Raw genomic sequence first — 14,105 nt, 5'->3', positions numbered from 1 at the left:
GTTAATTGGCACTAATCCCCTTCCCACCTCGGGGAGGCAGGTCCCAGTGCGGGGCGGGTACTCGCCTCCTTTGAAACTAGCATGGAGGCGGGTTGGGGGTGGGATGGGGTCGTGCCCCCCGATTTCGGGATTTTAACCCCCCACACGCCTCCAATCCCGCCTCCATGGCCCAATGAAAATCCTGCCCTATGTGTCTCTACTTCTACGTCACCCACCCCCCCCCCCATCCATGCCCTCGTTACCTCCAGACTTATAGAATGATACAGCACAGAAGGAGGCCATTTGGCCCATTGTCCCTGTGCCGGCTCTTTGAAAGAGCTATCCAACAAAGATATGAAAGGCTCTCTCATCAACACTCTCCATATTGGCCTCCCAAGTCCTCCCTAACACAAAACTCCAGCTTATCCGGAACTCCATGACCAACATCCAAACCCATACTAAGTCCTGCTCATCCATCACCCCTAACCTTGCAGACTCAAAATTCTTGTGCTGGTTTGGACATTTCTCCATGGCATACCTCGATAGCCTCCTCCAGCTCTTCCTAATCTGCACTACCATGTGTTCCCCCTGCACCCGCTCCATTCACCATCAGTAACACAGCTTTCAACCATACAGGTACAGCAAACAGCTAGGAAAGCAAATGGTATGTTGGCCCTTATTACAAGAGGATTTGAGTATAAGAGTAAAGATGTCTTACTGCAATTATATAGGGCCCTGGTGAGACCACACCTGGAGTATTGTGTACAGTTTTGGTCTCCTTACCTAAGGAAGGATATACTTGCCATAGAGGGAGTGCAACGAAGGTTCACCAGACTGGTTCCTGGGATGAGGGGATTGTCCTCTGAGGACAGATTGAGTAGACTAGGCCTATATTCTCTAGAGTTTAGAAGAATGAGAGGTGATCTCATTGAAACATACCAAATTCTTACAGGGCTTGACAGGGTAGATGCAGGGAGGATGTTTCCCCTGGCTGGGGAGTCTAGAACCAGGGGGGTCACAGTTTCAGAATAAGGGGTTGGCCATTTAGGACTGAGATGAGGAGAAATTTCTTCACTCAGAGGGTAGTGAATCTTTGGAATTCTCTACCCCAGAGGGCTGTGGAGGCTCAGTCGTTGAGTATATTCAAGACAGAGATCGATAGATTTTTGAATATTAAGGGAATCAAGGGATTTGGGGATCGGGCTGGAAAGTGGAGATGAGGTAGAAGATCAGCCATGATCTCACTGAATGGCAGAGCAAGCTGGAAGGGCCAAATGGCCGACTCCTGCTCCTATTTCTTATGTTCATCCTGGCTCTGTTCTCTGGTTTTGTCTTCCCAAACCCTTCTTACATTTCTCCCCTCTGTCAAATGTTTCCTCACAACCTCGGCCTTTGGTCTTGTCTCATTCTTTTCCTCCCAATTCTTGCTCAGTCTCCCCTCTACCCAGTGTAGCACCTTGGGACGTGTTGCTACTTTAAATGCAATGTATAAGTTGCTGTCTCACTTCGCGAGGCCATAAGAGGAAGTGAGATGGGAAATGTAAAGAAATTTATGCTTGTGGAAAGAAAGAAAGACTTGCATTTATATAGCGCCTTTCATGACCACCGTATGTCCCAAAGCACTTTACAGCCAATGAAGCACTTTTTGAAGTGTAGTCACTGTTGTAATGTAGGAAACGCAGCAGCCAATTTGCACATAGCAAGCTCCCACAAACAGCAATGTGATAATGACCAGATAATCTGTTTTAGCGATGTTGATTAAGAGCTAAATATTGGCCAAGGACATCCACCTGAGAGAGCAGACAGGGCCTCGGTTTATCTTCTCATCCGAAAGACGGCACCTCCAACAGTGCTGCACTCCCTCAGTACTACACTGGAGTGTCAGCCTAGATTTTGTGCTCAAGTCTCTGGAGTGGGACTTGAACCCACAACCTTCCGACTCCGAGGTGAGGGTGCTACCCACTGAGCCACAGCTGACACTAAGTGGGAAGTGGGATGTTAATCTGAGGTTGGAGATACACTGTTGGATCAGGGTAGAGGGAGATTTATTTTACCTATGATGTTGCTGGCCCTGCCCTGGGATCACTTGTTGGGTGCAAAAAAAAGGGAAAATGTGCTATTGCACAACACTAGCATCCTTCACTTTGATTCACCGAAATAAATAAAAGATGCAGTGAGATAGAATCTTACAGCACAGAAGGAGGCCATTCGGCCGGTCGTGCTTGTGCCTGCTCTTTGAAAAGAGCTCTCCAATTAGCCTCACACCCCAGCTTTTTCCCCATAGCCCTGCAACATTAGTCCTCTTCACAAGAATTGTGCAGCTATAGTGATAACAATTATTGCCATACTTACTCTCCCAAGGGAACAAATCATAGATTGAAATTGAAAACTGTTACTTAATTTTACTTAAAATTTGTCACCTTTAACTTAACAATGGAAATGATCTAGCTAGTTGCACAAGGTTTAATATCTTTCGGATGAGACGTTAAACCGAGGTCTCGTCTGCTCTCTCAGGTGGATGTTAAAGAACCCATGGTCACTATTTCGAAGACGAGCAGGGGAGTTATCCCCCGTGTCCTGGCCAATATTTATCCCTCAATCAACACCACTAAAAACAGATTATCTGGTCATTATCTCATTGCTGTTTGAGGGATCTTGCTGTGCGCAAATTGGCTGCCACGTTTCCCACATTACAACAGCGACGACACTTCAAAAGCATTTAATTGGATGTAAAGGGCTTTGGGATGTCTTGAGGTCATGAAAGGCGCTATAAAAAGGCAAGACGTTTGTTCTTTATTGATAACACATATCGTTTAAGGATCTTAATGCAAATGTGAATTGATGTCACACGGGTGTCTGTCAAAGCCAGAATACGTCTATCCAGATTCTTATGTCGTACCTTAGAATCAGGAATTTAAATTGAGGGAACAAAATGATGCAATAATTACATACTCCCCCAGATATCACGTGGACTATGGTATAATGTAGCATTTACTAAAATGTGCCAGACATATGGAGCCAGACTTTCAGATCTGACCAATTTGGTCTTTTCTATGGTTTTAATTGTCCAGCTTGTACACCGACACATGGGTAGATGTAACAGTGTTCACAACCTTTCACACCCATCTTAGAGAGGATTCAGTTCTCTTCTCTATTGAAGTTAAATACAAAACTCATTAAATTCAATTAACTAAGGGTGCAATTACGCTGTCACATTGATAATGTAAAGCTGTGTGCACTGATGCAAGTGGCGGTATGAGTCAAAAGTCAGGTCCCAGCTGGATCTCTGCACATACTAAAGCAAAGTAGTGCAAACCTTCTCCACAATACCGTCGCACATCCCTTTGAGATCACAAACAATATCAACTCACTTTTATGTAGTGCCGTTAACCTATCTCTGTAACCTCCTTCAGCCCTACAACCTTCCGAGATCTCTGCGCTCCTCCAATTCCGGCCTTTTGCGTATTCCGGATTTTAATTGCTCCACCACTGGCGGCCGTGCCTTCAGCTGCCTGGGCCCTAAGCTCTGGAATTCCCTCCCTAAACCGCTTCGCCTCGCTACCTCTCTCTTCTCCTTTAAGATGCTCCTTAAAACCTTCCTCTTTGACCGAGCTTTTGGTCACCTGTCTCCTTATGTGGCTCGTTTTCAAATTCCTGTTTTATAACACTCCTGTGAAGCACCTATGGACGTTTTACTATGTTAAAGGCGCTATATAAATGCAAGTTGTTGTTGTTGTTGTTGAAAACCATCCCAAGAGAGGAGACCAAGCGTAGAATCCCAGCATTCACGAGGGTTAGAAGAGGAGGCCATAAGCTTGAGCAAAGAGCTGTGCTTACAGTACGCTCTTGGAGAAGGGGAGGCAAATGCAGAGGTGGAGATGTTTGGAGAGTGAGCTCCAAAGAGTAGGGCTGAGATCTGCCACCAAAGCTGGAGCAGTGGGAGGGACAGAGTCACAAGAACAGAGCACACGGGCAGGAACAAAGGGCTGGAGATGCAGAGCTGGAGCTGGATTAGGAAGGATGGAACACAGGAACAGGAGTTGGCCATTCAGCTCCTCAAACTGTTCCACCATTCAATGAGATCATGGCTGATCTGTATCTTAATTCCATCCACTCGCCTTGGTTCCATATCCCTTAATATCCTTGTCTAGCAAAAATCTATCAATCTCAAATTTAAAATGATTAATTGCGCCAGCATCTACTGCTTTTTGAGGGAGTTCCACACTTCTACCACCGTTTGCGTGAGGAAGTGTTTCCAAACTTCTCTCCTGAATGGCCTGGCTCCTTGTCCGAGACTCCTCCCCAGTGGAAACTGTTTCTCTCTATCTACCCAATCAATTCCTGTCAAAATCCTAAAAACCTCAATCAAACATGGATGGGGTGATGGTGAGCAGGACTTAGCATGGGTCAGGATGCAAGCGACTGGTTTTAGGGCTTATGGAGGGTGCGGGACAGGAGGCTGGCAAGGAAGGCGTTGGAGAATATAAAGGGGTGGAAGTTATGCTTCAGTTGTATAAAGCGCTGATCAGACTCCATCTGGAGTCACTCTGTTCAGGTCTGGGCCCCGCACCTCAGGAAGGCTATCTCGGCCTTGGCGGGGGAGCAGCACAGGTTCACCAGAATGATACCCGGGGCTGAAAGGGTTAAATTATGAGGACAGGTTGCATAGACTAGGCTCGTATTCCCTCGAGTATATAGAAACATAGAAGATAGGAGCAGGAGTAGGCCATTCGGCCCCTCGAACCTGCTCCGCCATTCAATGAGATCATGGCTGATCATCCAAATTCAGTGCCCTGTCCCTGCCTTCTCCCCATATCCCTTGACCCCTTTAGCCTTAAGAAATATATCTAACTCCTTCTTGAATATATTTAATGAATTGGCCTCAACTGCCCTCTGTGGTAGAGAATTCCACAGGTTCACCACTCTCTGGGTGAAGAAATTCCTCCTCATCTCAGTCCTAAATGGCTTACCCCTTATCCTTAGACTGTGACCCCTGGTTCTGGACTCTCCCGCCATCGGGAACATCCTTCCTGCATCCAGTCTGTCTAGTCCTGTTAGAATTTTATAAGTTTCAATGAGATCCCCTCTCATTCTTCTAAACTCCAGTGAATACAAGCCCAATCGACCCAATCTCTCCTCATACGTCATTCCTGCCATCCCAGGAGATAAGATTAAAGAGTGATCTAATCGAGGTGTTTAAGATGATTAAAGGAGTTGATAGGATAGATAGAAATAAAATATTTCCTCTGGTGGGGGTGGAGTCCAGAACAAGGGGGCGTCACCTTAAAATTAGAGCCAGGCTGTTCAGGGGTGATGTCAGGAAACACTTCTTCACACAAAGGGTGGTGGAAATCGGGAACTCTCTCCCCCAAATAGCTGTTGAGGTTGGGGGGGTCAACTGAAAATTTCAAGACTGAGATGGATCGATTTTTGTTAGGCAAGGGTATTAAGGGATATGGAACCAAGGCGAGTAAATTGAGTTAAGATATAAATCCGCCGTGATCTCTTTGAATGGCGGAACAGGCTCGAGAGGCTGAATGGCCTCCTCCTGTTCCTATGATCCTAGATGTCGCGTCTAGAAAACGTGAAGGAATGGGAAAAGCTTCTGACAACAATGAGGGTGTTGGGGGTCTGGAACTCACTGCCTGAAAGGGTGGTAGATGCAGAGACCCTCATCGCATTTAAAATGTACTTGGCTACGCACTTTGACGTAAGAAAACTACTCGGCACTTGGCCTGAGTATTAAACAAGGCTTTAATCAACTGTTTTTCAACATGGAGATCTAGTTGTGTCCTTCACTAGTTCCTGTTAAAGAATGTCCTGCGCAAGCTGGGCCCATGCCCGAGTATTTATACTCTCCCTGGACAGCGCCACCAGCAGGCCGCCCAGCATCATTTCATAAGTCATTTCCTGGCCCTGGAGATAGTAGCTGCATTGCTGGTCATCTTCCAGAACTCGATAGACTCTGAAACAGTACCCATGGATTGGAGGGTAGCTAATGTTACCCCATTATTCAAAAAAGGTGGTAGAGAAAAAGCGGGGAATTATAGACCGGTAAGCCTGACATCGGTAGTGGGGAAAATGCTAGAGTCCATTATAAAAGATGTAATAGCGGAGCACTTGGAAAGCAGTGACAGGATCGGACAAAGTCAACATGGATTTACAAAAGGTAAATCGTGCTTGACTAATCTACTGGAATTTTTTGAGGATGTAACTGGTAAAATAGATAAGGGAGAACCAGTGGATGTGGTGTATTTGGACTTTCAGAAGGCTTTCGATAAGGTCCCGCATAAGAGATTAGCATGCAAAATTAAGGCACATGGGATTGGGGGCAAGGTATTGACTTGGATAGAGAACTGGTTGGCAGATAGAAAGCAAAGAGTTGGAATAAACTGGTCGTTTTCCGAGTGGCAGGCAGTGACTAGTGGGGTACCGCAAGGATCGGTCCTAGGACCCCAGCTGTTCACAATATATATTAATGATCTGGTCGAGGGAATTGGATGTAATATCTCCAAATTTGCAGACGACACAAAGCTGGGTGGGAGGGTATGCTGTGAGGAGGATTTCGTGAAACTCCAGTACGATTTGGACAGGTTGGATGATTGGGCAGAAACATGGCAAATGCACTATAATGTGGATAAATGTGAGGTTATCCACTTTGGTGGCAAAAACAGGAAGGCAGATTATTATTTGAATGGCAATAGATTCGGAGAAGGGGAAGTGCAAAGAGACCTGGGTGTTCTTGTGCACCAGTCGCTGAAGGTAAGCATGCAGGTGCAGCTGGCAGTTAAGAAGGCAAATGGTTTGTTGGCTTTCGTAGCGAGAGGGTTCGAGTACAGGAACAAGGATGTCCTGCTGCAGTTGTACAGGGCCTTGGTGAGACCACATCTTGAGTATTGTGTGCAATTTTGGTCGCCTTATCTGAGGAAGGACGTTCTTGCCATGGAGGGAGTGCAGCGAAGATTCACCAGGCTGATACCTGGGATGGCAGGAATGACGTATGAGGAGAGATTGGGTCGATTGGGCTTATACTCACTGGAGTTTAGAAGATTGAGAGGGGATCTCATCGAAACCTATAAAATTCTGTCAGGCCTGGACAGACTAGATGCAGGAAGGATGTTCCCAATGGCGGGGGAGTCTAGAACCAGGGGTCACAGTCTAAGGATAAGGGGTAGGACATTTAGGACAGAGATGAGGAGGAATTTCTTCACCCAGAGAGTGGTGAACCTGTGGAATTCTCTGCCACAGAAGGCAGTAGAGGCCAATTCATTAAATATATTCAGGAAGGAGTTGGATATATTTCTTAAGGCTAAAGGGATCAAGGGATATGGGGAGAAGGCAGGGACAGGGTACTGATTTTGGATGATCAGCCATGATCTCATTGAATGGCGGAGCAGGCTCGAAGGGCCGAATGGCCTACTCCTGCTCCTATTTTCTATGTTTCTATGTTTCCACATGAATGACAAGATTCATGTCACACTTGAAGTGCCGTAACCGGCAGGGCTACGGACCAAGAGCTGGAACGTGGGATTAGGCTGGACAGCTCTTTGTTGGCCGGCACGGACAAGATGGGCCGAATGGGCTCCTTCTGCACCGTAGAATTTCTACGATTCTATGAGAGTAAAGTACCGATGCAGGAGAGAAATCTCCCAAGCTAGAAACCACCAAGCATAAACATTTAAAGGGTAGAAAGATGAGACCCAAAATCTATTGCAAAAATATCAAAAAACGACCCACTGCGACAAGAATTCAATTTAATAGGATGCAGCTATTTTTTGCAAGGGGGCCAGGCTGAAAATAAGGGAAACTTGCCAAATCATTAGTCTGCAGCTCATCTTTAAAAATAGCTTGCGGGCTGCAAGTGCAAAAAAAAAACACCAAAATTCAGCAAAAATACAATTCATGAATGCTTATGGGGGACTGCATTTCACAGGAAGAATCAGCCCTTTGCGAATTCTGGACTTGACAAGATAGGGCTTCAATCAAAATATGACTATTTTATTGCCTCATTCATGTGTATCAATTATCTTGCCAAGGCTTAAAGGGGCTGCTGAAAATTTAATGGTGATAGCGTTTCAGTTTCTCTGATTATCTTCCCACGTGACTCAAGCACTCTGGTGCGTATCAGGTTGGATATAAATGACTACTTATACGGTACGGGGCAAACTTAACTCTCTAACACCTTTGCTGAATTGCTGGACAGCTACCTTCATCGCCAGCGCATCAGTCTGAATATACCAAGCCCTTTGATGTAACGGATACCAGGTAATGAATATAATCTTCCCATCAGATCGAATTCTAGCTGCTTGCATTTCCAACACAACTGCAGCTCGAGTTGCAGTTTTTCCGACATTTGAAGACCTGCCAATCATTTACATAAGAAGATAATAAGACGTAGGAGCAGGAGTCGGTCATTCGGCCCCTCGAGCCTGCTCCGCCATTCAATAAGATCATGGCTGATCTGGTCCTGGCCTCAACTCCACTTCCCCGCCCGCTCCTCATATCCATTGAATCCCTTATCGTTCAAAAATCTGTCTATCTCCACCTTAAATATATTCAATGACCCAGCCTCCACAGCTCTCTGGGGAAGAGAATTCCAAGGATTCACGACCCTCTGAGAGAAGAAATTCCTCCTCATTTCCGTTTTAAATGGGTGCCCCCTTATTCTGAAATTATGCCCTATATGCCCCATTTGTTGACAGCCCCTGGCACCAAACTGTCCTAAATTACCAGTACAGGAGCAAAAGCTCGATCGAACGCTGTGCTATTTCATTTTCTTTCGCACAACCAAAAAAGAGGCATTTGTTTTTGTTTTCACAAGTGAAAGAGCAAAAACACTGCGGATGCTGGGGGAATCTGAACCCAGTACTGAATGTGCTGGAAACACACAGACCGCATCTGTGAAGGGAACAGACAAAGGGGGGAACTAGGTAAACACATGGGGGAGAAAGGAATAGAGGGATATGTCGATGGGGTGAGATGAGGCTCGTGTGGAGCATAAACACCGATTACTGTTGGGCCGAATGGTCATAAGACAAGTTTACATTTCGGGTGCAGAACTCAGTCAGGAGAAGGGTCTGCACCCATAAACTTATCCATTCTCTCCACAGATGTTGACTAACCTACTGTGTGTTTACAGCATTTTCCACGTTCATCTTTTACACTTGAAATACGCTGACTAAACAGCCTCCATTGGTTGACCAATATGGTTCTGAGCTCATCCAAAGCTCTGCTGCCCCTGTGTCCTAACTCGCACCAAGTCCCGTTCGCCCATCACCCCCCTGTCGCTTGCTGACCCGCACTGGCTCCCGGTCCGGCAACACCGCGATATTGAAATTCTCATCCTCGTTTTCAAATCCCTCAATCGCCTCGCCCCCTCCCTATCTCTGTAAACACCTCCAGCCCCACAACCCCCGAGATATCTGCGCTCCTCTAATTCTGCCCTCTTGAGCATCCCTGATTTCCATCGCTCCACCATTGGCGGCCGTGCATTCTGTTGCCTGGGCCCTAAGCTCTGGAATTCCCTCCCTAAACCTCTCCGCCTGTCTTTCCTCCTTTAAGACACTCCTTAAAACCTGCCTCTTTGACCAAGCTTTTGGTCATGTGCCTTAATATCTCCTTATATGGCTCGGTGTCAAATTTTGTTTGATAATCGCTCCTGTGAAGCGCCTTGGGACGTTTTACTACGTTAAAGGCGCTATATAAATACAAGTTGTGGTTGTTCAGTAAGTAAGAATGGTAGATTTTGAAGTTTCTGTAAATTAGTTACTTATGTGCAAAAATATCAAGACATTGTAAATAACACACTTTGGTACTGCAGCAGAAATACTTATTAAACACGTTTGGCCTAAATGCTCTGAGAAATGTGATTATATAAAAGAACATCAGAAATAGGAGCAGGAGTAGGCCGCATGGCCCCTCGATTCACCACCCTCTGGGTGAAGAAATTCCCCCTCATCTCAGTCCTAAATGGCCGACCCCTTATTCTGAGACTGTGACCCTTTGTTCTGGACTCTCCAGCCAGGGGGAAACAGCCTCTCAGCGTCTACCCTGTCAATCCCCCTCAGAATCTTACATGTTTCAATGAGATCACCTCTCATTTTTCTAAACTCCAGAGAGTATAGGCCCATTCTACACAATCTCTCATCATAGGACAACCCTCTCATCCCAGGGATCAATCTAAGAACATAAGAACATAAGAAATTGGAGCAGGAGTCGGCCATTTGGCCCTTCAAGCCTGCTCTGCCATTCAACAAGATCATGGCTGATCTTCTATCTCAACTCCACCTTCCCGCACGATCCCCATATCCCTTAATTCCCTTTGTTCCCAAAAATTTATCAACCTCTGTCTTGAATATACTCAACGACTGAGCATCCACAGCTCACTGGGGTAGAGAATTCCAAAATTCACAACCCTTTGAGTGAAGAAATTTCTCCTCATCTCAGTCCTAAATGGCCAACCCCTATTCTGTGACTGTGACCCCGTGTTCTAGATTCCCCAGCCAGGGGAAACATTTTCCCAGCATTAACCCTGTCAAGCCCCTTAAGATTTTTATATGTTTCAATGAGATCACCTCTCATTCTTCTAAACTCTAAGGAATATAGGCCTAGTCTACTCAATCTCTCCTCATAGAACAATATCCCCTCATCCCAGGAACCAGTCTGGTGAACCTTCGCTGCACTCCCTCTAAGGTAAGTATGTCTTTCCTTAGGTAAGGAGACCAGAACTGTACACAATACTCCAGGTGTGGCCTCACCAATGCCCTGTATAATTGTAGTAAGACTTCTTTACTCTTATACTCCAATCCCTTTGTAACAAAAGCTAACATACCATTTGCTTTCCTAATTGCTTGCTGTACCTGCATGTTAGCTTTCTGTGATTCGTGTACAAGGACACCCAAATACCTCTGCATTCCGACATTTACTAGTCTCTCACCTTTTTAAAAAGTTATGCTTTTCTATTCTTCCTACCAAAGTGGATAATTTCACACTTGCCCACATTACACTGCATCTGCCACCTCCTTGCCCACTCACTTAACCTGCCTGTATCCCTTTGCAGCCTCCTTGCGTCCTCCTCTCATCTTACTTTCCCACCTAGCTTTGTATCGTCAGCAAACTTGGGAACGCATTGCACTCGGTGCCCTTCATCTAAGTCATTGATGTAGATTGCAAATAGCTGAGGCCCCAGCACTGATCCTTGCGGCGTTAGTTTGAGATCCATGCTTGAGAAAACCCTGGCTTCAAACTGTAACTCATAAGCCACTTTATTTCTTCAAGAATCAACATTGACACCAGCAAGAATTTTGTGCTTTCTTTCCAATTTCATGAATATCCCATTATTTTAACTCGCCTGTGCATTTAGTGTTGGTCAACATTTTAAGTGGGAAAAAAAATGCTTCTGCTGCAGTCTGCTGTAAACCACAAACCAATGAATTATCTGATTCAGTAGTCATGTTTGCTGGAACACCATTTTCATTATAAAGCACTTATTCGCTAAGAGATACAGACCAAGGGAATTCCCCTGCCCTGCTTCAGCGACTCATGCAGTCCTACAGCACGTTTCATAATATTTTTTTGGAGGCAGTAGGTTGAGGAATGGGTAACTGGGGATGGATTGCGTGTCAGATAAAGTGTGGGGAGACGGTCATCTTGTAGAATTCAAAGCACATCAATTAATGAAAATGTAGCCCATCTGCCTACATAAAATAATCCTGTGCGTTTATCTACAAACAGGACGAATTTACTGCAGAACAATGCAGAGCTAAAAAAAAAATACTGTTCAAAATAATCACTCGACCCTCTCCTTGGGGACACCGCAGGAAATTGAACTCCAACGCCTCACTTTTTTTTAACCTACATCTTTTAGAATATATATTTTTTTAATTAAGTTGGTTCCCCGACAAAATATTGGTTGGATTCTTTGAAGTAGGATGGGCACAAATTGCGAAACAGCCGGGTAATAAATGAGCATTTTCTACCCCCTACTGCTACTCCAAGGAATGCAATTTTTGCACCTTTTATCCAGTCGTGTTTATCCAGCCTATTGCAATACATTGCAGGATATTCTGAGACACAAGCAGCAGCTTAGAAGGAGCGTATAGTCTAAAGTATTATCTTAATAACACGCCGGGATATAAAGCCGTGTGAAGGTTACACAGTTCCAGAAATACCCTTCCAAGGCCATTAATAGCTTTCGAGATGCTGCATTTTCACCAATGCAATGACAGGGGGATAAATGATACTAAATGTACAATCCCAGTTTACCCCAATAGTGAAAGACCTTTCACAGTGACCGGGGATACCCTCCCTGCCCACAGACAGCATTGGGTCTGAAGAGGAGCAGTTACTTTCTGCTTTTTTGGCCAACAGACTGCAATCATAAACATCACAACTGCGTGAGATCGGTTCACCTTATCTGGGTGTTTATCAGGATTGGGCTGGGCCGGCCCCACAAAACACCAAGCTTACTGAGAGAGAATCATGATAAAGACAGCAACGCTATCCCTTCCAGCTGGCAGTCAACTCATTCCCTCTCTCAGTCCCCTCCTCTCTCCTTCCCTCCACTCACTCACTCCCCTCTTCACTCACTCCATCACTCACTCCCCTCCTCACTCCCTCCATCACTCCCTCCATCACTCCCTCCCTCTACTCACTCACTCCCCTCTTCTCCCACTCCATCACTCCCTCCCTCTACTCACTCACTCCTCTTCTCCCACTCCATCACTCCCTCCATCACTCCCTCCCTCCATTCACTCACTCCCCTCTTCACCCACTCCATCACTCACTCACCCACTCCATCACTCACTCCCTTCCCACTCCCTCAATCCCTCCATCCCTCACTCCCTCCATCACTCACTCCCTCCATCACCCCACTCCAACACTCACACCATCAGTCCACTCCATCACTCACTCCCTTCCCACTTCCTCTATCCCTCACTCCCATCCTCTCTCCTTCACTCCCTCCCTCCCTCATTCCCTCACATCCTTCCTCCCTCCCTCATTCATTCACTCTCTCATTCCCTCATTCATTCACACCCCCACTCACTCACTCCCACCCTCATTCCCTCCATCCATCACTCCCTCACATCCTTCCTCCCACCCTTATTCCCTCACTCACTCATCCACTCTCCCTCACTCCCTCCCTCCCTCATTCACTCCCTCCCTCCCTCATGCATTCACTCTCTCTCCCTCAGTCCTTCCATCCATCACTCCCTCACATCCTTAATCCCATCCTCACACCATCCTCTTTCCCTCACTCCCTCCTTCATTCATTCACTTCCTCATTCCCTCCCACCCTCCCTCCCTTATTTCTTCACTCCCTCCCTCCCTCCCTTATTTCTTCACTCCCTCCCTCCCTCCCTCATTCACCCACTCCCTCCCTCCCTCCTTCATTCATTTACTTCCTCACTCCCTCCCTCCCTCCCTCATTTCTTCCCTCCCTCCCTCCCTCATTCACCCACTCCCTCCCTCCCTCACATCACCCCCACTAACTCACCATGTACCAGACTCCCAGGATGATGGTCCCAGTGCGAACATGACAGCAGCAGCAGCAGCTGTTGGTATACCAGCGATCCAAGGGCGAGATCATCCTCATTACTCCTGGCACAAAAAAAACCCCAAACGGAGCCAGATACACACAAAAAAATAAAACCCCGAAATGAGGAATCTGCACTGTCCACCAGCCCGCAGAGCTGCAAATGATGTGCGGTCTACCTCTGTCTGTCTGTCTCTGTCTTAGCAACACTAACAATGCTCGGCTCTCCTATCACTGACCCTCCTCCCAGGCTCTCTCTCTCCTGTCACTCAATGCCTCCTGCACCGCCTGCAGCAGATGGGCAGGGGGAGCAGAGAGGCGCATTTAACCCTCTCCCCTCCCCACACTCCTCTGATCCAAGCTGACAGAAACATGCATTGGAATCTAGCACTTAAACAGCGTGTCTTTATCCTCCCCTCCATAGATTTTATTCTATATTCTCCCCACACCCCCTCCAACCCACCTCTCTCTCTCTCTTGCCCCTGGACAAGCACTTTTCCTGCAAATATACACAAACACTTCAGCAATTGAAAATGTCCTGAAAAATCCAAAGCATTTATTTCCCATTTTTACTGCTCCCTCGCTGCTCTCA

The 14,105-nt window shown here is 46.3% G+C and overlaps 1 protein-coding gene across 1 annotated transcript in view; it reads right to left on the bottom strand.

Annotated features, from left to right (window-relative positions):
• Nucleotides 1-13,843, bottom strand: part of laptm4b (lysosomal protein transmembrane 4 beta) — a 92,404-nt gene extending 78,561 nt beyond the window's left edge. Inside the window, exon 1 of the mRNA XM_085992273.1 lies at nucleotides 13,475-13,843. Coding sequence (XP_085848399.1) covers nucleotides 13,475-13,573 — 99 coding nt within the window. The 5' untranslated portion in view covers nucleotides 13,574-13,843. The remainder of the gene's footprint in view (nucleotides 1-13,474) is intronic.
• Nucleotides 13,844-14,105: the final 262 nt, after the last annotated feature.

This window comes from Somniosus microcephalus, chromosome 7, assembly GCF_052327205.1.
Source record: "Somniosus microcephalus isolate GS21.2 chromosome 7, FLI_Smic_1.0, whole genome shotgun sequence".
NCBI lineage: Eukaryota > Metazoa > Chordata > Chondrichthyes > Squaliformes > Somniosidae > Somniosus > Somniosus microcephalus.
This window is presented reverse-complemented; position numbering and strand designations above follow the sequence as displayed.